At 37.4% G+C, this 25,591-nt stretch overlaps 1 protein-coding gene and 1 long non-coding RNA gene across 3 annotated transcripts; one reads left to right on the forward strand and one right to left on the reverse strand.

Annotated features, from left to right (window-relative positions):
• The first annotated feature begins 1,835 nt into the window (after positions 1–1,835).
• Positions 1,836–24,749, forward strand: LOC112162218 (polycomb group RING finger protein 5-A). 2 transcript variants are annotated; one of them, XM_036215602.1, is made up of 10 exons: positions 1,836–2,127; positions 4,573–4,680; positions 7,556–8,188; positions 11,637–11,733; positions 12,050–12,105; positions 16,100–16,159; positions 16,867–17,048; positions 17,126–17,224; positions 18,268–18,357; positions 24,367–24,749. In XM_036215602.1, exons 3-10 carry the CDS (start codon positions 8,074–8,076, stop codon positions 24,412–24,414), a joined length of 747 nt encoding a protein of 248 aa, XP_036071495.1. In that variant the 5' UTR covers positions 1,836–2,127; positions 4,573–4,680; positions 7,556–8,073; the 3' UTR covers positions 24,415–24,749. The 2 variants fall into 2 exon arrangements, with proteins under 2 accessions (XP_036071495.1, XP_024153732.1); XM_024297964.2 differs by lacking the exon at positions 4,573–4,680.
• On the reverse strand, positions 4,402–5,980 carry LOC112162220. The gene is made up of 2 exons (XR_002922032.2): positions 5,639–5,980; positions 4,402–4,665 (listed from the first exon to the last, which is right to left on the reverse strand). It is a non-coding gene; the product is annotated as an uncharacterized LOC112162220 (long non-coding RNA).
• Positions 24,750–25,591: the final 842 nt, after the last annotated feature.

A 25,591-nucleotide genomic window follows, 5' to 3' on the forward strand; every position in this document is an offset into this window, starting at 1 on the left:
CAGTGTTAAGCTGCATCCACATTGAATGTGATTCGTGTGGCGAAGGCGACCAGTTTTAATGTTAAATCAATGGTACAGATGCAAAATGAGGCGATCTGAAGTCCCGCTGCGCTATATGAGCGATGGGTGCGGCGCGAAAGTCTGCCAGCAGTTCAATTAGACCGACGAGTCGCGAATTGGCCGGCAAAACCAAAATATAAATATCTTATGTTTGACAGGTCATCGCGTTGCATCTACCAATCAGCTTTGGAGACTCGACGTTTTCAGTGACTTGATCAACAGGTACAATGCCATTCCAAAGCCAGCGTTTTTGTTCTGAACTTCCATCTTTTTCCTCAACCAGTTGGAGCTGCAGGTTTTCAGAGCTCATCTGGCTACTTTGGGGCGAAGGCGGGATACGCTCTGGACAGATCGCCAGTTTTTGCTCACTTACTCCATATGACGGCAGACAGAGAGCCACTACGGGGTGCAGAGGCTGCCGGCTTCATTAAAACATTAAATTAAAAGTCTCCTAATTGTTTCCCCCTCGAGTAAATATGAGACGGTGAGCCTTCAAGCTCAGCCACAGAGACACAGAAACACAGCGGAGGCGGCTGTCATACAGACGTAGCCCCCTGTACTGGGAACATCTTTTAATAATAATAATAACCCAAACGTGGAAACATGATAACCTGTCAGGTTCCAAAGCTCTGTTTCCAGGAGCCATCGCCTGGCCGAGTACTGACTGCACTCAATCTCCCATAAACCCAAGCGCACAATGTTTGGATGGCTCCACACCTGGTTCTCATCAGTTCATCAACCACAGGACATTTAAGTACCGCTCAGACCACACTCAGTGTGAAGTATTGCCTGTGTTTGTCTGCCAGCAAATCGAGCATTTACCTCTGATATGAACCCGTTACTTGACCCTGCTTTGTTCCTGACTCCGCCTCCAAGCCGCCTGCCCCGACCTGTTGCCCTGACTTTACTCTGATTGAACTCAGTGGACTCTTAGCTTAGCCTGGCTGCTTCTCTTTTCCATAAACCTGCTACAACTGGAACCAGCTGTCTGCCCGTTTGCAACATTACTGATATTTTTGTAGAACTCTTCACAATAAATAAACCTTATTTCCCAACATCCTTTGTGTCTTCCATATCCACAGACACCGTTCCTTATACCTATCATCCTGTAAGTTGGTAGCTCCTCCCACAGGCAGCCACAAAGCGTCAAGCTTGAGGAAACAGTTTATGAGAGACGATGAGCAGCGAATTCAGGCGGGACACAAAAATTGCGTTCACTTTTGTTTTGTCTTCCTTGTGGCAAATAGACCTTGGGTTTGTAATTATACACACACACACATATATATATATAGGATATAATATTACATAACATTATGTATGTATATACAGTATATATATAAATAAATATACATGTAGACAATAATTATTTTTACTTGTTTACACATTTTTAAATTATTCTTGATTATATTTTAAGAAATAGAAGGAATCATGAGAACTTCACCTGCACTGTACAGGTGTTTATCTCTGAGTCACACAGGTTGAATTTTTATGGTTAAAGATGTCCGGGATTGATATTAGATCAGTGAATCGTATCGTCAACCAGAAATTATGATATGAATCGAATTGTCCTTAATGAGTTATTACACCCACGTGTGAGGAACTAGTCTTTTTCATATAGATGGATCTATTTAATTTAAAATGTTAAATGTTGCTTTGTAGAACTTTCAATGTAAAGACAGACGTTTTCCTGCCGTCACGTGGTGCGTTTGATCGCCTTATTGTAACACGAGGGGAGCGCACAGCCGCGCGAGGCTGCTCATCTCTCCACAGCCACGGCTCCGTGTGTGTCCCCGTGCGCGTGTGTGCGCGTTGTGGGCCATTCTGTTACACAATCGCTTTCAGTTTCCGAGCCCTGCCTGCCTGGTGGCTCCCCGCCCACCGCTGCTCTCCGCTGCCTGCCTGGCTGACTGACTGCTGGGCGGACCGGGGCAGATCCGATCCGAGCCGACCAGTTCCGCGTTCTCTCTCCGGTACTCATTGGCAGACTGATCGGGAGGACCAGGCGGTGTCATGGTGGACGTTCCTGCCCCGCCGCGGCATCCGTAACTCCGCGAAGTGTGGACGGAGGTGAGGAACGATGTCATCGGTTCGGATTATTTCGGATTCATCAGCTAAACTTTGACGCTACCGGCTGGACCCCCCCTCCTCCCCCCTATACCCATCCGTTTGGGCAAAGTGCGTCGTCATGTGCGCGCACGTGCGGGATTTAAGGTGCGTTAACGCATGGGGAAGCGCGCGTTCGTTTCCTCCACATGAAAACGGGACCGCTTTACAACTTTTACCGTCGACGCGCGCGCGCGCACCTACGCTCGCATGTTTATGGGGGGGCTAAAAAGGCAAACGGCGAGCGCGCGCGAGCGAACGCACATCGCTGCGTCACCGCAGAGAGAGAGAGAGTGTCGTCCCTAAATGTTGTTTGGACACAGGTGACGTAGAACGTGACGCGCATTCGTAATGAGACGGGCTGACATGCCTCACTGGCTGCTTCGAGAAGCGGTGCGCACGTGCGGCTTGAGCGCGAGCCGCGCTGAACCGGGCCGGGCCGGTCCGGAGTGCTTGTGTAGTTTTAAGCCTGCAGTGAGTAAGCTGCCTGAATCCAGCCCCGCGTGACGCCAGCACTACTCGCACACCTGACCTCACACGCGCACGCGCCACAATGACACCAGCTCTCAATGAAAAGAAACACCTGATGACATGAATTCTTCTCAACAGTTCATACTAAAATAATATATTTAAAAAAATGTTTAATTTAAAAAAGTTAAACAAATATTATTTTATGCATTAAATAAATATACCTTTAAAATAACACTTTTTATTAATTCACTGGCCTTAGATCAGGGTGTCAAACTCAACCGCACAAAGGGCTAAAATTCAAAACAAAGAAAGACACATTTATTGAACACTCTGAAACTAAAATGTTAAAACTTTTGAAACCGTAACTTTTTAACATAATTATGAACTAGATTTATAGCATTACCTGTGATGCTGATGTGAATGCTGGAAGCTGAATTTGGCCACTGCCGATGCTAGTGCTAATAGCTGAAGATGCTGAAATTGATAGATGAAAACGCTGAAGCTGAAAATAGTGAAGCTGATACCTGAAAATGCTGAAGCTGATAGCCACTAAAATGTTTGCTAAATCTCAAATTAGCCTAAAAAAATCTAGGTTAGCCCAAACAGCTGGCATGTAGCTGACAAAATAGCTAAACTTAAAAATATAGTAAAAAATGAAAAAAGCCTAAATTAGCCAAAACGGCTAGCCTGTAAATATTAGCCTAACTCCAAAATAGCCTAAAAAAAAACAAACCAAAAAAAAGCCTAAATTAGCCAAAACAGCTAGCATTTAGCTGAAATATTAGCTAAACTCCAACATGGCCTAAAAAACTTAAAAAGAAAAGCCTAAATTAGCCAAAACAGCTAGCATGCAGTGGAAATATTTAGTAAACTCCTAAATAGCCTAACAAACTTGGAAAAAAAGCCTAAAGTAGCCAAAACAGCTAGCATGCGGCTGAAAAAAACGCTAAAATTCAAAATATCCTAAAAAATATTAAATATTAGCCTAACTCCAAAATGGCCTGAAAACTTAAAAAAAACTCTAAGTTAGTCAAAATAGTTAGCATGTAGCTGAAATATTAGCTATACTCCGCAACAGCCTAAAAAAACGTAAAAAGAAAAGCCTAAATTAGCCAAAACAGCTAGCATGTTGCTGAAATATTAGCCAAACTCCAACAAAGGCAAAAATCTTAGTAAATGCCAAAATAATCTAAAAAGCTAGCAGAATGCCAATTTTTAAAACTTAAAAACCGTAAATTTTTAACATAATTATAAATAATAAAAAGACAGGAATATTATTCCAGAATAAATCAAATTAAACATTAAATAACTTTCAATATTTACACTCCATAAAATATATATTTTGTCAAAATGATACAAATTAGAAATAAGCACAAGATAACATCGGGCTATTAATAACAATAAAATAAAATTACCCAGAGGGCCGGATCCGGCCCCTGGGCCTTGACTTTGACACCTCTGTTGTAGGGTCAAAGGTCACCTGTCAAAATGAGTTTGATGGAAAGTGTATTCCTATTCTCTCTAATGTCACACACTTATAGGTCTGTTACAAATAATGGTTTATTTGCCAAATCCACAATTAAGATCTAAAAAAACCAGTTCATGCAATTATGTAATGCCCTACTGAAATGTCAGTAACATGTTGATTTCCCAGCATGCCTGATTGACAATCAGTGATAACAGCTGCCTGGTTCCTCTGTAGAATTTCCCTTTTACTACCAAAGCACAGCAAACTCTGGTGTTAAATTCAGGGGAAGCTGCCTTGAATTTGAACTGAAAGAGACGTCTATTATTTTAATTAGTTGTCACTTCATAAATGCTATCAAAGATGCTTTTCCAGCACACAATAATTATAATAGTCTATCAGAGTAGTCATCTCAGCAGAAATGTGAACTGCCTTTGCAAGCACATCTTCCCGTGTTTGCCTGCTTCCTGCAGATAGGCAGCAGCTCGTGGCCTGTTCCTTCTGTTTCTCCAGCTTCCACTACAACAGCTCAGAGAAGCACGTGCTTGTCAAGCTGGCTGGTGACTCTGCAAAGACAGTAGGTGGGTGTCTGCATGAGCCTCTACAGGACAGAGCCAGTACAGCTGACAAATGTACACATTATGTAATGTCTAAGGCACATGTGTCAGTCAAGGCCCGGGGGCCGGATCCGGCCCTCCAGGTAATTCTATCCGGCCCTCCAGATTATTTTTATTTTATTACGAATATGGCCCGGTGTTATCTTCCGCTCATTTCTAACTTGTATAATTTTGACAAAATATATATTTTATGGAGAGTAAAATAGGCTATTTTAGCTAATATTTCAGCTACATGCTAGCGTTTTTTGGCTAATTTAGGCTTTTTTTTTCCTTTTTTTTAAGTTTGAAATGTTTGTGAGTAAATACAAGATTCTTGTATATTAGTCTTATTTTTTTTTACTATTAACAAGAACAAACAAATGCTAATAAAAGGAAAGTTTGAACTAAAAAAAATGAAAATTGAAGATCATAGTTAACAAAAATTAATCATTTTAATTATTGATGGAATTTTGACTTGTTTTATTTGAATTGCACCAACAGTAATCAGTAATTTTGTCACCTGTAAATCACATCTGGATGTCATCCATCTTAATAAATATCAACAATGAGAGCTAAAAACTTTGGTAGCCAAAATTCAAGTTGATCACCATGGTAACGAGCAAAAGCATCAGCTTTTGGTAAATGAAGAAAATAAAGTTTGACTTCTTGCTATCTTTTTCTCTTACAAACAAATCAATATTTATGGTTTAATATTGACAATCAAATACATTGATTCTTTTTTTCTAAAGGAAATTTCTTTAAAACTAAGAGGGGAGACAATGAAAGATAAATTCCTTTTTGAGGCTATGCGGGACATTTAAACACAACTGTGAGCCTTAAAGGTTCGAGGACCTTTCCTCAACACAGAAATAAAACAGAAAACCTACAATAACCCATATTCCTAAAACTCTCCAGTCAGTTGAAGAGCATCCTTGAAACTCACTCGTCTTCCTGCTTCTCTTTCTTGGCCACATCTGGCACCATCGACCTTCGTTGTGTTTCCAGTGTTTTATCACCTGAGCAAAGTGGCATCATAAAATAAAGCTCTGACAGGTGAACTCTGCTAAAATCACTTTAACCTGGCTCGTGGTGCGCTCGTGGTGCGTTCGTGGTGCATCAGATAAATCACACATCGCTGCAGAAACTGTTGGAGTCTTGGTGACAGCAGACATCTGTATGATGATCCCCATCAAACTGTCAATTAACGTTGAAAGTTTATGAGATGGAACAAACATAACGGTTTACTCCGAAGGCTCTAGATCACGTGTCAAAGTCAAGTCCGGCCCTCTGGGTAATAATAACCAACCACCATTTTATTTTATTGTTAATAATGACCTGATCTTATCTTGGGCTCATTTCTAACTTGTATAATGTTGACAAAATATATTTTTATGGAGGGTAAAATATTGACAGTTATTTAAGGTTTAAGATGATTTATTCTGGAAGAATATTCCAGCCTTTTTTATTTTTTATAATTATGTTAAAAAGTTATGATTTTTAAGTTTTAAAAATTAGAATTCTGCTATCTTTTTGGACTATTTTGACAATACTAATATTTTTTAGGCTATGTTGGAGTTTAGCTTAATATTTCAGCTACATGCTAACTTTTTTGGCTGGTTTAGGGTTTTCTTTTTAAGTTCTTTAAGCTGTTTTGGAGTTATGCTAATATTTACATGCTAGCTGTTTTGGTTAATTTAGACTTTTTTTTGTTTTTTTAGGATATTTTGAAGCTTGGTTATTTTTTCCAGCTACATGCTAGCTGTTTTGGCTAACCTTTTTTTTTAGCTGTTCAGGCTATTTTGGCATTTAGCTAACATTTTAGCTGGTTGTGGAGTTAGGCTAATATTTACACGCTAACTATTTTGGCTAATTTAGGCTTTTTTACAGTTTTTTGAGCTATTTTGAAATGTAGGTACTTTTTTAGCCACATGCTAGCTCTTTTGGCTAATTTGGGCTCTTCATTTTAAGTTTTTTTAACGCTATTTTGGAGTTTAGCTAATATTTCAGCTACATGCTAGCTGTTTTGGCTAATTTAGGATTTTTTAAAAAGTTTTTTAGGCTGTTTTGGAGTTAGGCTAATATTTACACGTTAGCTGTTCTGTCTAATTTAGGCTTTTTCAGTTTTTTAAAGATATTTTGAAGTTTGGTTATTTTTTTCAGCTACATGCCAGCTGTTTTGGCTTACCTTTTTTTAAAAGTTTTTTTTAGGCTATTTTGGCAATTTAGATATTTTTTTAGCTACATTTTAACTGTTTTGGCTAACCTACTTTTTTTTCTTTTCTTAGTGTTTTAGGCCAATTTGGCATTCAGCTTATATTTTATCTGGCTATCAGCTTCTGCGTTTTTAGCTATCAGTTTCAGCATCTTCAGCTATCAGCACTAGCATCTTACAGCATTCGAACTAGCGTTATTGCAGATAGTTCTCACTTAAGTTATAAAGTAACATTTTTAAAGTTTTAAAAATGTCGTTTTAGAGTGTTCGTTTATCCTGTTGGGCCCATGACCTAAGGTGTGTTCTGGATTTTGGCCCCCTGTGTGATTGAGTGAGCACCTCTGCTCTAGATACTGTAGATCCCACACTGTCTATAATAGATTTGTTCAGAAAAGTCGACACCCTTGAAGCTGCATTTCTGCTTATCATGATATTGGTCATGATATTTATCCACATTTGAAGCAGAAGAGTGGAGATTCATGAAAATGGGGAGGGAATGGGGACGAGTCAGAGAGGTTAGCTATTCATAGTAAGAGTAGTCTTAGAGAGGATGTATTTAGGTCAGAGCTGCAACAGTATTGTTGGCTGAATGGTCATGTGATTGTAGATTAACACATTTACTAACTTTGACTTTTTCTCTTTTTTTAGATTGACTTTTTATGTGTTCAAATCATCGGGATCCTCCCAGGAGATCAGAAACAAGAGATGCATCAGCATGATGACAAATAATTCACCTTTGACCTCTCTTGGATTCAAAATGGCTCTTTGGCTGGAACATACAAGAAATCGGAATCAAGATTCTTGAAAATATCTTTGACAAAAACAAATATTGTTTGCTTTTTTTAGTCAGCCAATGGCAGGAATGTGGTTCATTGAAGACGGAATACTAAATTTCCTGAAGAACGGATTATAAATTCAAGCCAAGAATGGAGCAGGACTTCACACAGTAGGATCTAACGTTGCACATGTCCTCTTCCCTGGACTCCCTGGTGAACTTCAGTTCAGCAGAACCACATCAATAAAACTCTAATTTTACCCTAAACTCTTCCATTCCCCGTTGCTTTAAATGGACGTCTGATTCTCCAAAAGCTCAGGGGAGTCGCTTCCCTTCAGCTTTGTCTCCTGAACTGCAGCTACTAGCAGACTCATTGAAAAAACTCCCAAATATGGCTGCAACAGGACGGAAACACCTGGTGAGGGATTTCAACCACTTCATCACCTGTTACCTTTGTCGAGGTTACCTGATCAAACCGACGACAGTCACCGAGTGCCTGCACACATGTGAGTGAATCACAAAAATATCAATCAGGTAGATCACACGTGTCAAAGTCAAGGCCCGGGGGCCGGATCCGGCCCTCTGGGTAATTTTGTTTTATCGTTATTAATGGCCTGATGTTATCTTGGGCTTATTTTTAACTTGTTTATTTTTTGACAAAATATATTTTTATGGAGAGTAAAATATTGAAAGTTATTTAAAGTTTAAGTTGATTAATATTCCTGCCTTTTTATTATTAATAATTATTTTTAAAAAGTTACAGTTTTAAAGTTTTAAAATTTGGTTTTCTGCTAGCCTTTTGGACTATTTTGGCATTTATTAAGATTTTTTAGGGTGTTTTGGAGTTTAGCTAATATTTCAGCTACATGCTAGCTGTTTTAGCTAATTTAGGCTTTTTCAGGTTTTTTAGGCTATTTTGAAGTTTGGTTATTTTTTCAGCTACATGCTAGCCGTTTTAGCTAACTTGGGCTTTTTATCATTTTTTAGGCTATTTTGGAGTTAAGCTAATATTTCAACGACATGCTAGCTGTTTTAGCTAGTTTAAGCTTTTTCCATTTTTTTCAGGCTATCCTTAAGTTTAGCCATTTTCAGCTACATGCTAGCTGTTTTGGCTAATCAATTTTTTTTGTTTGTTTTTTAGGCTAATTTTGGATTTAGCTCATATTTGAGCTGGCTATCAGGTTTAGGGTTTTCAGCTATTAGCTTCAGCGATTTCAGCTTCAATGTTTTTAGCTATTAATTTTAGCACCAGCATTAGCATCTTCAGCGGCCACATTCAACTTACAGCATTCACTCTAGCATTATCGCAGGTAATGGTATATATCTAGTTCATAATTATGTTAAAAAGTTAGTTTTACATTTTTTAAAATGTAGTTTTAGTGTTCAATAAATGTCTATCCTGTTCGACCCGCCACCTAAAGTGTGGTTTGGATTTTGGCCCCCTGTCCGATTGAGTTTGACACCTCTGAGGTAGATGGTGTGAATCCCTTTTTACTCCTATGTACTTTGTCGTATAACGTCCACCCTGTGATGGAGCAGAATTTTGAGCCCCCAGTTTGAGCCTCGGCGTGGACACTGCTAAAAATCAAACCACTGCAATCAGTCAGAGTGGTTTTCCTGGCGGCGACGCGGGGCTTCCCAGAGGCAACACTCTGAATGAACTGCCCTGATCCCAAGATTCTCCAGTCCAAAAGAAAACTATTAGGCCTTTATACATTCAGACAAATGTGGAAGTATTGATTTAACAAACTTATAAAGGATGTTTAAACCATTTTATACACAACTTTCATCAAAATACTTTGATGGAATCAACCTGGATAAACGAGTCATGTTATGTGAACAAAATGAGTCAGCCCCCACAAAAAGTTTTCCTTAATCTAGTTTTGGATGAATCACTATTATAAATGGATAATGTGGCTTCTTTCAAAAGTTTTTTAGTAATTTAAATGCGGTGAAATGATAAGAAACAATATATTTTTGTGATAAACTGCTTGTGTCTTTTTACTAATTGTCTTTATTTGAACTCGATAATGTAAAGAAGAAGATAAATTGAAATAGAATAGTACTGGATTTTGTTGAAAAAGTTCAAGAAAACGATGGGTGCTTTAACCAAGTGTGTTTTCCTTGTGTGAATGCTGTGTTAGTGTGAATTCACACTTTAGTGATGCTGCTTCCGTACTTTTTTTAGCACATAAAAACTCAAGCACGTTTAAACGAATTCTGCAATCTTGGTATCAAAACGTTCAGGACGTTCATTCTTGTACTTTTGGTATTCATAAATGTTACGCAATTTAGGATTTTACCCAATTCTTGAAAATTTTTTCACAAAATTATTTACATGTCTTGAGCACTTTGAAACCTATTCATTATTGGTATCAAAACGTTAAGCATGTTAAGGACGTTAATGCTACTAATGTTTTTAGGGCTAATTTTGAGCTTAGCCAATATTTTAGCAACATGCTAATGTTTTTGGCTAGTTTGGCATCTACTGAGGGTTTTTTTTGTTGCCATTCTTGAATATAACTAATATGTTGGCAACATGCTAATGTTTTTTGCTAATTTGGCATCCATTTAGGTTTTTAAGGCTAATTCAGAGTTAAGCTAATATTTTAACAACATGCTAAAGTTTTTGGCTGAATTGGCATCTAGTGAGTGTTTTTTTTAATTTGGCCATTGTTGAGTTTAGCTAATACTATGGCAACGTTTTAGCAGTTTTGGCTAACTTGTCATCTACTGAGTTTTTTAGTGCTATTCTTGAGTTTAGCTAATATTTTAGCAACAGGCTAATGTTTTTGGCTAGTTTGGCATCTACTGAGGTTTTTTGGGCTATTCTTTAGTTTAGCTAATATTTTAGCAACATGCTAGCTGTTTTGGCTAATTTAAGCTTTTCTTTTTACATTTTTTAGGCTGTTGCGAAGTATAGCTAATATTTCAGCTACATGCTAACTGTTTTGGCTAACTTGGACTTTTTTTTTTTAAGTTTTTTTTTGGCCATTTTGGAGTTAGGCTAATATTTACACGCTACCTGTTTTGGATAATGTTGCCTGTTTTCAGGGGGTTTTTTTTTAGAATATTTTGAAGTTTTATCCACTGCATGCTAGCTGTTTTGGCTACTTTAGGCTTTTCTTTTTAAGTTTTTTTGAGGTTTTTTGGGCTATTCTTGAGTTTAGCTAATATTTTAGCAACATGCTAATGTTCTTGGTTAATTTGTCATCTACAGAGTTTTTTTTTTTTATTTGGCCATTCTTGAGTTTAGCTAATATTATGGCAGTGTTTTAACAGTTTTGGCTAACTTGTCATCTACCGAGGTTTTTAGGGCTATTCTTACATTTAGCTAATATTTTAGCAACATGCTATTGTTTTTGGCTAGTTTGGTATCCATTGAGGTTTTTAAGGCTACTGTTGAAATTAGCTAATATTTTAGCATCATACGAACATGTTTTTTTGTGGTAATTTTAGCATCTAACAAGTTTTTTTTCATGCTAATTTACAATTAAGCTAATGTTTTAAATTTGCTAACGGTTTTGGCTAGTTTGGCATTAAGATTACTGAAGTTTTTTTAGGCTAATTTGGAGTTTAGCTAATACTTTAGCAACGTTTTAGTAACGTTTTTGGCTAATTTGCCATCTACTCAGGTTTTTTAGGCTATTTTTGAGTTGAGCCAATATTTTATCATCATGCTATCTTTTTTTTTTGGCTAATTTGACTTCTAATAAAGATTTATATATTGAAATACTTAAGCAATCTTAGAATTAGGCAAATGGCATTAGAAGTTTTAGCAAATACCTTAAGCAAACAGCTTTAGCATCTTCAGTAACTACGTTCAGTAAAAACATTCACAGTAGCATTATCAAAGATGATCCAACTTTTCTAGTTAAACTAGCTGCTTATTTTGTGTGTTTTGCTGGAATCGATGTTGTTTAAATCAGTAAAATGTCTCTCTGTTTCTCCCAGTCTGTAAAAGCTGTATTGTGCAGCACTTTGAGGAGAGCAATGACTGTCCTAAATGTGGCATTCAGGTCCATGAGACCAACCCGTTGGAGATGCTCAGGTAAACCCCCCCCCTAATTTCCTTTTCTCCCTTTACAATTCCTCTCTAATGCTTTCCCTTTAAGCCTTTTTTCAACTGGTGTTTTGCTCTTTTATAAGGGGCGTCTTTCTTTTATTTCTTATGTAACTTTCTATTCCATTATGAAAGAGTTATGCAATTTTAAAGATGTCCCTTTGCAATGCTTGAGGAATTCTTTTCTGGGTAGGAGCCCCCCCATGAGTCACCCACTGCTGCTTTGCCTTTCATTATTTAATCGATCCCTCTTCATTAAACAAAACATAACTTTACTGTCATGTCCTCTTTCTGACATTTCCAGGTTGGACAACACTCTGGAGGAGATCATCTTTAAGCTAGTTCCTGGACTCAGAGAAAGTGAGTCAAATGTTGAGACATTATATTACTAGCAGTTTAACTCTAAGAGGACCGTGACAGAATACCACATACTAATGAGATCTTTGCTGAGAGAAGACGCCAGCAGTTGAATTATTGGTGCATTTGCTTTTGCTAAAACCTCTTCTGTTTAATGTGTTGTTCTTTTCCTGTCTGTGATCAGTTTTATCAAGAATTTCAGTATAAATGAAGGCCTGATAAACACAGTTATGTAGAGAAGAAGCTTTGGGAGGTTCCTCTGTCGTGACTTTACACAAATTAGGTTTTATCCTACAACTAAACATAAATATATTAGCATATATCTGACTGTCCTATTATTATAAAAAAGGTTTAAAGATTTGGAGAAAAAATTGAAAAAAAAAGTATTTTAAATATATAATATATATGATATGACATTATATGTAATGTATCTGTATATACTACATTTATTCTTATATGTAAGATAGGGCGAAAGTGAAATGAGACACAATGCATCTAAATCATTTGTGCTACATTTTTTGAAAAAAAAAAAAGTTTTTTAAGAAAATATTAAGTATTTTCATTTTCAAATTATGACGTTTTTTTCTTAACACTTTTACACTATTTTTAATGTAGAAAATTTCGATCTCAAACTGAATTTTGTTTGCAGTATGGTGGCACAAAAATCACTCCATAGAGTTGAACCTGTAATGCAATCTGTGGCGAGTATTTTACTTCTTAAAAAATAGTTTGATCCCAATAACTGGAACCATTGTGGTTAAAACTTAAACATATGGTCACAAGCAAATGTTTTTATAAAGTTTAAATAGAAGATACATTTTTGTTCTGTGTTTGAGAGGAACGTTAGGAACATCTGGATCCGTTATATGATTTTAGAGATCAGATTATCGGTTTATCCATCGTATTTGTCCATTTCTCACACACAAAAAAAATGTTTTTTTATTATTTTCTAGAGTTTGAGCAAAGTTTTACAAGCAAATTCCCAGAAAGGGCTTTAAAATGACATCCAGAGAGGCAAAATACTTAGCATTAAAGGCAAAAATATGTACAGACGTCCAGTAAAGATCACTTCCATCCTATGTAACATGGTGGCTGTAGCACAGAGTAGTGATAGTGGAGTAGTAATGCGTTAAAGTGTGATTGAGCAAGACACTAAACTTCACTTTGCTCCTGTGGGTCTGCCATGGGAACTGAATGCTATAAAAATGCTATATAAGTAAACAGTATTTACTATTTAAAGAATAAAGATATTTTCCCTGTATGTCAAAACCTTGTTTTAGTTGAAAAATGTATTCAGACTAAATCCTGTGTGGAGCAATGTTTTCAAACCCTTTTGAATATATTGTTTTGCTAGTCAAATTTCAGGTGTTTGAGTTCAAGTTGAGGCTATAAAAACACATTCACTCCGTCTGCTTACCACAAGTTGGAGAGACAACGAGAAATACTTCCTGCTCGCCAGACTTCAACAGTAACAGTTCAAATGTGGGTCAAAATGTTGTCATTGCATGAGACTCGAGTGGGTCGAAGTGACTCCGAAATGCAAGAATCCTTTTTGTAACTGTTGGACTGAAGAGTTCAAATCAACAAATTTCATGCCGATTGAGAAGAAGTTAACCCAGCATGTGTTGCAACATGTATCACTCTTCAAACTCAAGTTGTTCCCCAAAATGCAGAGACTTTAGTGTGTTTGTGACGCTTTAGCAGCACTTGTCTATAAACGCTGTAGGTTTGAGCTCTTCACTGCAGCAAACCTTTGATATTGCAGATCTATTACACAGGAGCTGCTCTTGGCAGAACTTGAGGACTTCTTTATCAGTTTTAGATTATTTTGAGTGGCAGAAGCTCCATAGGAGGAGCTAAGGTGACGATGTAACACCTCTCTGAAGTGGGGTTAAGCTTTCACGTTTAACTAAAGGAGTTCCAGCTAACAAATCTGCTGAGAAACAGAGTATTTCTGTGTGTATGTGCTCCCCAACCGGTAAATGTAATCGTACAGATTTGAATCTTTCCTGGTTTAGCTTGAGCCACATTCATTTCTGAGACTGACTTCTCATTTCCTATATGTCAGGGGGGTCAAACTCAATCGCACAGGGGGCCAAAATCCAGAACACACCTGAGGTCGTGGGTCAAACAGGATAAACGTTTAATGAACACTCTAAAACGACATTTTAAAACTTTGAAACTGTAACTTTTTAACATAATTATGAACTAAATATATAGCATTTTCTGCGATCATGCTAGTGAGAATACTGTAAGCTGAATTTGGCTGCTGAAGATGCTAAAATTGATAGTTAAACACGCTGAAGTTGATAGCTAGCTAAATTATTAGCTTAATGCCAAATTAGAATAAAAAACTAAAAAAATAAAATAAAATAAAAAAGCCTAGGTCTGCCAAAACAGCTAGCATGTAGCTGAAAAATAGCTACATTTCAAAATAGGCTAAAGAACTGAAAAAAGCCTAAATTAGCCAAAAGAGGTAGCATGTAAATAATAGTCTAGCTCCAAAACATCCTAAATCATAAAAAAAGAATCCTACGTTAGCCAAAACGGCTAGCATATAGCAGAAGTATTAGCTTAACTCCAAAACCGCCTAAAAAACGAAAATAAAAAACCCTAAAATAGCCAAAACAGCTAGTCTGTAGATGAAATATTAGCTAAACTTCAAAATAGCCTAAAAAAATCTTAGTAAATGCTAAAATAGTCCAAAATGCTCACAGAATGCCAATTTTTGTTAAATTTAAAACCATAACTTTTTAACATAATTATGAATAATTAAAAACCCAGGAATATTATTCTAAATTTAAAAAAACTTAAACCTTAAATAACTTTCAATATTTTATTCTCCATAAAAATATATTTTGTCAAAATTATACAAGTTAGAAATGAGCGCAAGATAACATCGGGTCATTAATAACAATAAAATAAAAAGATCTGGAGGGCCAGATAGAATTACCAGGAGGGCCAGATCCGGCCCCCGGGCCTTGACTTTGACACATCTGCTATATAGTATTAGTTACAGACGTTGCATGCATATTTAAACATAGTATTGGGAGCTAAATGGATGCATACAAGGATCAAGATTTTATCCGTATTGAAGCAGAACTCTACATGTCTGTGCGGTAAAAGCTGTTTCTGAGATGTTTCTGAGTCCAACGATTCTCAGTATTCACATTGTATTTGGAGTTTGCTCCATGACTCAGAGCTGAGCTGAAGTGATATTCACATCGTTTTTGGAGTTTGCTCCATGACTCAGAGCTGAGCTGAAGTGATAGGTCTGTGTGTTGTGCTGCTGGTCTTCTGACCTTTAAACTTCTGTAATCTTGAAGCCACATTACAGATGTTTCTCCTCTCCTCAAATAATCATTATGCAACACTTTGGACACATGTTAAAGGAGCATAAGCTCAGTGGCCTTGTGGTAGAGTGTCCGTCCTGAGATTGGAAGGTCGTGGGTTCAAATCTCAACCGAGTCATACCAAAGACTCTAAAAATGGGACCCAGTGCCTCCCTGCTTGACACTCAGCACTAAGGAGTTGGACTGGGGGGTTAAACCACCAAATGGTTCCCGAGCGCGGCTGTGTCTGCAGCTCACCCCTCCCCCTGGGGATGGGTCAAATGCAGAGAACAAATTTCACACACCTAGGTGCGTGACAAATAGTGGGACTTAAAACTTTAACTTTAACTTTAAACCAGTTCATGTCATACTGTGAAGAGTCTTCAAAGAACCAGGTTCAGTGCTCAAAATCATCATCCATGTAGATGAACAGTTTTATTTTCAACTGAAAATTACAGTCCTGTTGTGTGCAGTTTTGAATTTAACTGTAAATTCTGCTTTTGGTTCAGATTCATAAACAAAAGTCTGGTTTTGAGTTTCACTAAAGTTCTTCATCTGAACAGTTGATTAACAGACTTTGTTTGCATCTCACAAATCTGACAATGCTTTAGCTTTAGTTACTGGTTCCCTTACATTTTTCTTTCTGTTTTGTTCCTTTTTACCAGAAGAAGAACAGCAGGAAGTGGATTTCTGGAAGAAGAACCAGCCCAAAGAAAATGGCCAAGGTGAGCTGTCTGTTTAAGAAAGCCGAGAGAAGTAGAATATGTCTGAATCAGATCCACTATAATGTGTCAGTAATGAGTGTTCAAACGGCGTCTTCCAATGAAAACTCTACATAAATGTGTGTTTGGACTTCCATGTGGAAAACTTTCACATTCTAGTTTCTACGACCAGTTTCGAGCTCTACGTACTAAACTCGAGGGCGCTAAACGTGCGATGACAGTTCAACCAGGTCAAACATTGACCAATCAGGGACTCGGGTTGGACCGAGAGTATCTGACCACAGAGAAAAGATATGGTGCTTGAAAATCAGTAGCAGGAAGTCCCTCCCCCCTGCTGGAGCCCATAACTCTCCAAACTAGGGGGCGGACATGGGCTGGTAAACAGTAGAAGAAGACAAAGAAGCCCCTCCCTGCTTGTCTAATGTGAACACCATGGGTGAAATGTGCTTTCAAGAACCCATTCATCACATGTGTCTGTAGCTTCAGATCTACTACTACTACATACCCAAAGAGATGCAACAATTTAGTCTATTTTTGCACAAGGAACTGGTTGAATCCTACTACTTTTTCTTCTAGCATATTTTATCAGGACAGTGGGTGATTAGAAGCTGATTATTTTTAATTAAAGTCTGATTTACCACATTAAACAGATCCTGAAGGTTACTGCCGTCATTACGCTCGTTTACCTTCATGAATGATGATTCTCACAGAGAACCCCAGGCGGCAGCGGCTCGGTCTGCCCGACGGAGGAGGCGGTGTGGATGGAGGAGCGGGCGGCGGGGACGACGGGGACGGCGGTGGAGATGATGACTATCACAGAAGTGACCCTCAGATAGCCATTTGTCTGGACTGCCTCCGTAACACGGGGCAGTCTGGAGAAAGCACAGTCACGGTCGGTGTTTTCGTCTTTCATTAAACATTTTGAACCTCAAGCTCGTCTCATTAGGCTGGAATTCACTTCCTCAATAGGATTTGATGAAGAGGTTCATCCGCTGCTCCAGTCGAGTCACAGTGGGGACTATTAAGAAGTTTCTCAGTCTTAAACTCAAGCTGCCGAGCTCCTATGAGGTAATTATTACTATTTTCACTTAACAATATTTTTTCCGTCTTTATTTTCAGGATTGATGTTCCTTTTTGTTTCTCCTTCATGCTAATTCTCTTAAGCAGACATTCTTCAAAAGCTCGACATGAAATATTCATCAATCTGTGATGAAAACACGATTGAACTTCGTGCTGTCATTTGCATATCTGATTTGCTATTGTGGAATATGTTTTTTTCTGAGGATGTGGTTTCATGAGCTGCAGCTCGAACATTTCCTGTGCTCAATACGAGAGCTTTTTCAAATGAGTTATGACAGTTATAGAACATGCATGTTTGAACTACTGATTTTCTTTTCATTTTTAATCTAATTTAACTAAAAAAAATATGAAAATTGAAGCTAATTCTTTGTTTGCTTCTCTAAATAGCAGCATTTTAATAAACTTACCTTGTGAAAAGTCACAAAAACAGGTGGTGGGTAGCTGGACTTTGTAGATTTTTACTAAAAAAAAACACAAAAATGTTTAATTAAATTGAATACATAGTTTAAAAATTCTTAATATCTTTTTATTTTGAAAATTATAAGAAAAAAGCAGAATATTTGTCAGAAATTAGTGGTTTAAAGAAATAAGTGAATAAGGAAAACGAATGATTTCATTAAAACACATACAAAAACATATAAGAACAAACATGCATCACAAGTTCAACCATACATGAGTGAAAAGGATCAGAACTCAATTTATCTTCATTTTCTACACATTCTTTTATAATAATCTTTTAAAATGTATCAAATACAACATAAAAACTTTCAGATCAGCAGATAGAAAACAAATATATTATATATATTAATGTATTTTATTAAATATCTGCAACAATTACAAATGTTTACAGATAAGCATAAATTATATATTTTAGATTTTTCTTCAGAATTTAACATTTTTTAAATCAGACTCATCAAAACCGTGTCATTCTTAAACTTTTCTTCCACTCGTGACACAGAAATCTTCCGCTCTGTTTTCACATTAGAGATGAGAAGTCACAGTAACTTAACGCCCGTTTTTGCTCCCTGCAGCTGGATGTTCTTTGCAACGGAGAAATTATGGGCCGAGATCACACTCTGGAGTTCATCTACATGACTCGGTGGCGGCTACGCGGAGAAAACGTAAGGCCGCCGCTCTCGCTGTGCTTCCTGAAAGCTGAACGTTCTGGAACCTAAAGCTGCAGTGATGTAGAAGTTATGGGTCACTTCCATCAATAACCTTTGTAGAAAATGAAACATGACATTTGTTAGAGTTCATGCATAAAAGATAGTATTGTTCTGTCTGTATAGAAGCAGGACAGTTCCAGAGTCACCCAAATTTGAACCTTCATGCTTTACACTGACGTGTGACCCGTCCCATGACAGAAGGGGGACAGGATCTCATGTCTGCCACAGACACCAGTGAAGATTAAGTTCAGTGTTCTGTCCTGTGGGTCCAATGTAAACATGTCTATGAAGCACAAAGGTCACAGAAAGAGTTCTGTGTTTGTGCTGCAAATAAATACTAACAAACAATTCAGAAATAAACAAATAAACAAAAGTAAGTAAGTCAATCAATCAATAAGCTGGTAAATAAGTAAATAAAGTAAGTAAAAAAGGTAAGTAGGTAAGTAAGTCAATCAATAAGTAACTAAGTACGTAAATGAGTAAATAAATAGGTAATTAAGTTTGTAAGTAATTAAGTAAGTAAATAAATAGGTAATTAAGTATTTAAATAAGTAAATAGGTAAATAAGTAATTATGTAAATAAGTATTTAATTAAGTAAACAAATAAATAGCTAAGTAAGTAAATAAGTAAAGAAAAAAGTAATTAAGTATTTAAGTAAGTAAATAAGTAATTATGTAAACAAGTATGTAATTAAGTAAATAAATAAATAGCTAAGTAAGTAAATAAGTAAAGAAAAAGTAATTAAGTATTTAAGTAAGTAAATAAGTAAGTAAAAAAGTAAATAGGTAAGCAAGTAAATAAGTAATTGAGTAAGTAAGTAAATAATTAATTATGTAAATGAGTAAGTAAGTCAGAAATAAGTCAGTAATTAAGTAAATAAATAGGTAAGTAAGTAAGTTAGTAAATAATTAAGTAAATAAGTAAGTGAGTCAATACCTAAGTAAGCAATTAAGTAAATAGATAAGTAAGTAAAGTAATAGGTAACTAAGGAAGTAACTAATTAAATGTGAAAGTAAATACATAATTAAGAAAACAAATAACTGAGTAAGTAATTAAGTAAATAAGTTAGTAAATAAGTAAATAAGTACTTACGTAAACAAAAAGTACTTAATGAATAAGTAATCATCTAAGTATTTAAGTAAATATTTAATTTAGTGAGTAATCAATTAAGTTAGTAATTAAGTAAAAAAAGTACTTAAGTAAATAAATAAGTAAATCAGTAAATAAGTAGTGAAGTAAATGAATAAATCAGTAAAAAAGTAAATTAGTAAATAAATACAGTTAGAGATCCAGATTGATCCTTAAATGAGAGTAAAACATTGATCAAGACTTTTATCAAATCCATGCAGATGCAAAAATAGATATTTTTTGTGCTTTAAAGTAATCAGATTTCTTTGACCCTCAGCAGCACAATAGCGTGTCAGGAAGCTTTCAGACTAAAAATTCTCCCCTCATATGTAATTCATGACCTTTTCATTTGAGCTTCTGCTTTTCAGCAAACAACAAAGGAATAAAAAACCTAAAGGGTTCATAGAAGCTGCCTTCAAATAATGCACTTTTTCTCAGTAAAAAGCACATTTTTACCCACAATCCTTTATTAGCTCAGCTTAAGATCTTTTTATTTTAGCGTCAACTCGGAATCACTGTTAGCTTCTATCTTCTAATTTTTGCTTATATTACTTAAGATAAAATCTAAACATTTATGCACCATCTGATGTTTGCTTATGTCTGCACACCTTTCAACTCAAACTTAATGCTTTGCTTTTTTACCCATTTTTTTCTAATGTTGTGTATTTTATTCACATCTTCTTAGGGAACTGCAGAAACGTGCAGCAGGTTTATTAGTTCAGACAGGAACTAAACAGATAAATGTCCACAAAGCTAAATCAGAGTCAGGCCGGCCGAGGTCAATCACCAGCATCGGGTCATCCAGGAGGAGACTAGAGCTGACAGAGTCCAGGTGAGGGTCAGGGCAGGCGGCAAGCGATCAGAGATCGTCAGGGTCAGAAACAGAAGATCAGGTCCAGATAGAAACGCTCAGTAATGCAGGCAGAGTGGCACAAACAATACTTCACACTGAGTGAGGCTCTGTGCAGCGCTCAAGTATCATGTGAGTAATTGTCAATGAGTGTCAGCTGAGCGGCATCTGCAGAGTGTGTGCAGGGGTTGCTGGGAGATGTAGTGTGTTCAGTACTCTGGAGACGGCTCCCACCGCTGACCAGAGGGGGAGTCGGAGCCCTGACTCTAGACACCGATACCCAAACCTTAACTTGGTACCAGTTCCCTAACCTAAACTCGGTACCCTAAGCTGGGTACCCTTCATGTCTTTTCCACATCCAGTTCCGCGTCCGGTTCCGCGTCCTGTTCCACATCCAGTTCCGCGTTCTGTTATGCGTCCAGTTACACGTCCGGTTCTGCGACCTACTCCGAGTCCGGTTTCACCTCCGGTTCCACGTCTGGTTCTACGTTATATTCCGGTTCGTGTCCTATTCCGCTTCCACCTACGGTTACAAATCCGGTTCCACGTCGTATTCTGCTTCCAGTTCCACGTCGTATTCTGCTTCCAGTTCCACGTCCGGTTCCACGTCTGGTTCTACATCATATTTCGGTTCGTGTCCGCTTCCACGTCCGGTTCCAAATACGGTTCCACGTCCTATTCTGTGTCCGGTTCCACGTCATATTCCGCTACCGGTTCTGTGTCCTACTCCAAGTCTGGTTCCGCATCCAGTTCCACGTCATATTCTGCTTCCAGTTTCACGTCTGGTTCCGCGTCCTATTTCGTTTTCGGGTCCTATTCCGTGTCCAAACAAAAATGATGAGTTGGGGAGACCCAAATCAACAAAAAGTGACTCGAAGGGCGCCCAAACCATACGTCCAGATATGACAAGTTGGGAGTGAGAATGTGAAGGAAAAAATCTACCAAATTTGATCTAAATTCAATAAAAATATTTAAAAAAAGTTTTCTCTTTTTTTTCTGACACAGCAGCTTCTGATCTGGCCGATCACTTTCCAACCTTAATCTCACATCAGTGCTGAATAAAGGAGAGACTAGTTTGATCTTTTTAATCATCAAACATGCTCTTCATCACCCAACAGAAGGTCAGAAACATCTTTGTGTTACTATTTAAGTTTTACCAACTTCTAACATTTGCTCAGAGACTATTTCCACCATTTAATTAAAATGTGTTTCTGCCATCAGTCTCCCACATACTGTCATAATCTGAGTAATATTTTGTTACGCCAGAAGAACTGGGCTCTTGAGCATTTCTCCATCTGTTTTATCTTCTCTCACCCTAAGCTTCCTGACAGCTGCTTAGTAATTCTGCATATTCGATAGCTTTTTGTTGTTTCCTTTGAGTCATGATGCAGCAGAATGCTGCAAGCCAGAAGAAAATGACAGCCAGGAAGACTGTAAATACTCCAGACTCATTCTTCACTCAGGAGTTCTTGTATTTTCACTTTCACGTCTAGTTTTTTTGTTGTCATTTTGGACAGAATTGAAACAACAGAACCTTCCTCTTTTATTAGCTCAGTGAAGGATGATTTTATGAGTGAGCGTATAAGCTCCAGGCTTCGGGACATTACTGTATTACAAGGCATCACCTAGAAAAAAGGCTTTAGCATCGAGGGCTTCCATTTAATTTAAGATTTCCTCATTCAGTTTTCTTCTATGTGGAGGATGTTAGTGAAGCTGTGAGAACCTCAAATCTTTCTTTTTGCTTTTGAAAGGCGTTTGATGACATATCATCAGTACTAGAACAAAAAAAAAAGAGTTTGGGGTTTTTGATTCAGTTTTCCCTCTCAGTACTTGTGAATACTTATAGTCTGATATTTCTCACCACTTGCTTAAAGAGGCCAAACCATGAAAAACTTGTTAAGCTCTAAAGTGTTTCATACGGTTCATCCTCACTATAAAGAACCCGAAACCCTGTTCTGATCCAGTCAAGCATTTCTGAGGAATCCTCTGCACTCTCAACAGCAGCCCCTCCCATACCCATGAATATGAGCGGGTCCTCACATGCTGATGTCACAAGTTGAGAACCGCCCACTCCAGGAAGAGTCTGCTCCGCCCCCAGGCTAACACAAACACTGTCTCTGCTAAACTAGCAGTGATCAGCTAGCCGCTGCTACACAGACTATTCCTGGAGAAAGAAGTGGACTATTTCCTGGTGGAAAAAAGGAGCATGCTATTTTGTGGTGGAGAAAGGGAACAGACTATTTCCTGGTGGAGAAAAGGAGCAGGCTATTTTGTGGTGGAGAAAGGGGGTAGACTATTTCCTGGTGTAGAAAGGGACCAGACTACTTCCTGGTGGAGAAAGGGAGCATGCTATTTTTTTGGCAGAAAAAGGGAACAGATTATTTCCTGGGGGAGGAAGGGATCTGGTTATTTCCCTGGTGGAGCAGACTATTTCCTGGTGAAAAACGTGAGTGACGAATTGGATGAACTGGTTTGAACGTGAATTATTGAGCAAAGACGGAATGGTGCGCGTGTGTCTAGGAAAATTATTCGCATTAAAGCGAAAATAATTTTTGATACAGAGATTGATGATGAGAGAAACATTCACTGCTAGTGCTAATCAGAACAATGTTCTCAGCATTTCAATAAATCCTTAAATGTTCGACTGTTGTCTAATTTTGACCAAATTTCACCCTAAAATGAACCCATTAGCCATCACCATTGTGTCTGTGCCAAATTTTGTGGATAAACACCTGGGCTACACTGTATGTTCATCAATATTTTTTTTAAATTGATTTTTTTTTATTCGTCTGATACGCCATCGATGACGGCTCTTGGATGACGTCATGAAATGGGCGGCACCCAAAAGGCAGAGTCTCATAGATAGAGTCATTTTACTTAGAGATATGAAAAAAGTTCACAATAATAATTAATATTTAATAAATACGTTGGTTTTTAGTGTTCCAAAGGTAACATATGATGATATATATGTGGATATAGTTTACTCTGAAAGACTAAAGTAAAGCATGATAAGGTCCCTTTAAAGATTTCAAAAATTATCTAATGTTGTTAGTCTAAACAGATTCACTGGCATCACTAAAAATGCAAAATTTATAAGAACAAATTAGTTCTAAAGCTATAAATTTCCTGTGGAGTACCAAATAATAAAACACATAAAGCCAAAATATTTAAGAGGAAGTTGGAGGATAGTTTCTAGGAATATCCAGGAAAGCTAAAACTTCAGAAAAGTCAAAAAGTTGGCACTTGTCTCGGAGAAAAGGAATTTGAGATCATCAAAATCCACTAAAAAAGTCTAAAATGTATCGGGGTTTTTAGTCCAAATTCTCACAATAAAGTTAAATCTTCAAATCTGTAAATTAAATACAGCTTGAGAAATACATTAAAGGAGGCCTGTGAACAGCTGCATCTAAAAGTGGGTTATAGAAAATAAAACCCCTCAATATAAGCAGACGGAGCTAAATATATATATAAGGAGAACAGGAAGCAGTCGGGATCGTCTCTTGTAGCTGCATTGGATCCATGTTACTCAATCTTTCATAAAATGTTTCTCCTTTTCCCCCCATTTCTTTCTTTAATTATTTATTTTTAAAAAAATATTCTACAAATCCTGTTGCTTATTTTTATTAAATCAAGTTCACAGCACTCTCCTTCCTATAAAAAACTCTACATGAAGGGGTTTAAATTATGCATAGGAGCTATTTTGTTACTTAAGGTTTAAAAGGTCCAAAGACTCCACAAAAAACATTGTTTTTTTATTTTACCTTACCGTTCAACGCGTACAGATTTTTAACTATAGGTCCAAAAATCAATAAAATAAAAAGTTACAGAAAATATTTGAGGGTCTAAACATAATTTTTTTTATTAATGTTTCACTGTTAATAGTTTGTTTTTTATCCACGCCACTCCTCATTTGACCTAAGGTTTGTTGTTTATCTCTAAATCTTGAGTGTTTTTTTTAATCTTTTTTATATTTGTCTCCCTCCAGACGTATCCCATGGTTCTCGAGTACCGACCCCGCATCGACTTTGGCTGAACTGCAGCTGCAAGCAGAAGACTCCAGACACCCATTTATGCTCATGAGCATCCATACAAAGACCTTCACGACTTCACAAACACACACAAACAAACACGCACACTCAGAATGTGCAGAGGAAGATTTAGATGTATTTTTGTACAGCCGACGATGAAGTGCATTTGTTATGTTCCAAATCTTTTATGCTACATAGAATAATATATGCTATAATATTTGATATTTTTAAATGTATGTTCCTGTGCCTAAAAACCTGTTCACATCTGAAATGAAGTACGACTATTTCTCCAGTTTGCCTGTCTAACTAACTGTAGATTAAATGTTGATTTTATACTGTGGAACGTTGTTCTGGTCTTTGTTTTTTTAACTTTCCTTGATTGGAATTGGGCTGAACCTATAAAGTCACACAGTTTAAAGTCCCAACCATCTTATGATCGATTTTCAAAGTGTTGCTGGTAGTCTTTTGATTATAAATATGTCACTTTTTGCAAAAATAAAAGTCACGTGTCGTTTTTTTGGACATTGTTTCTGCATTAGGAGCTCTCCTCTGAATTGTGGGCGGGACCGTTGGGGCGGAGCAACTCCGCTACCCTTCCCCCATCTGAGAGCTCTCCGTTTTTATGCTCCCTCCCCCGACATAACCTTAGCGGTTCAACAAAAATGTTGAGCAATACTGGATCCAGTCGTACAGTTTTGAGCCAGATTCCAACTCAGACGAGGAAGACGTTCACGGATCTGTTTATCTAGGAGTGGATGCATCAGCGTAGTCGGTGCTTCGTCACATCTACAAGCGTTTTCCAACGGCACTTTTTCTTCTCCTGATTTATCAAAATATGTCTTCCATCATCAGAAAAATGTAAAAAAAAAAAAAAAAAACGAAACAAGCCTTTTAACTGGATCGTTGATCATTACGTATCAGACTCAGAGGTGTCTACAAGTCGCTTTTTGGCAAGTATCCCAGCCTGTGAGGCCAAGTGGGCCCCATATGGTTTAAAAGTGGGGAGAAAATGCGGGCCCCAATTTGGTTTGTCCACAGTTTCTGTGGTGGCCCCACCTGTGTTTGCCCACATTAGCTTAAGTGGATACTCATTGGGTTAGCTCGCTATGCTAGTCAACCTCCTTATGGACGGCGTAGCAAGCTAGCAAGCTCCAGTATATCGAGCTAGCATGCTCTCCTGTT

Source organism: Oryzias melastigma, linkage group LG15 (assembly GCF_002922805.2).
Source record: "Oryzias melastigma strain HK-1 linkage group LG15, ASM292280v2, whole genome shotgun sequence".
Lineage (NCBI taxonomy): Eukaryota > Metazoa > Chordata > Actinopteri > Beloniformes > Adrianichthyidae > Oryzias > Oryzias melastigma.

Bases quoted from the DNA above. Each gene is read 5' to 3' on its own strand.
- LOC112162218 (XM_036215602.1), top strand. From the start codon at position 8,074: ATGGCTGCAACAGGACGGAAACACCTGGTGAGGGATTTCAACCACTTC. The intron at 12,106-16,099 runs GTGAGTCAAATG...CCTTTTTACCAG, and splicing joins AGTTCCTGGACTCAGAGAAA to AAGAAGAACAGCAGGAAGTG. The intron at 17,049-17,125 runs GTCGGTGTTTTC...CTTCCTCAATAG, and splicing joins CTGGAGAAAGCACAGTCACG to GATTTGATGAAGAGGTTCAT.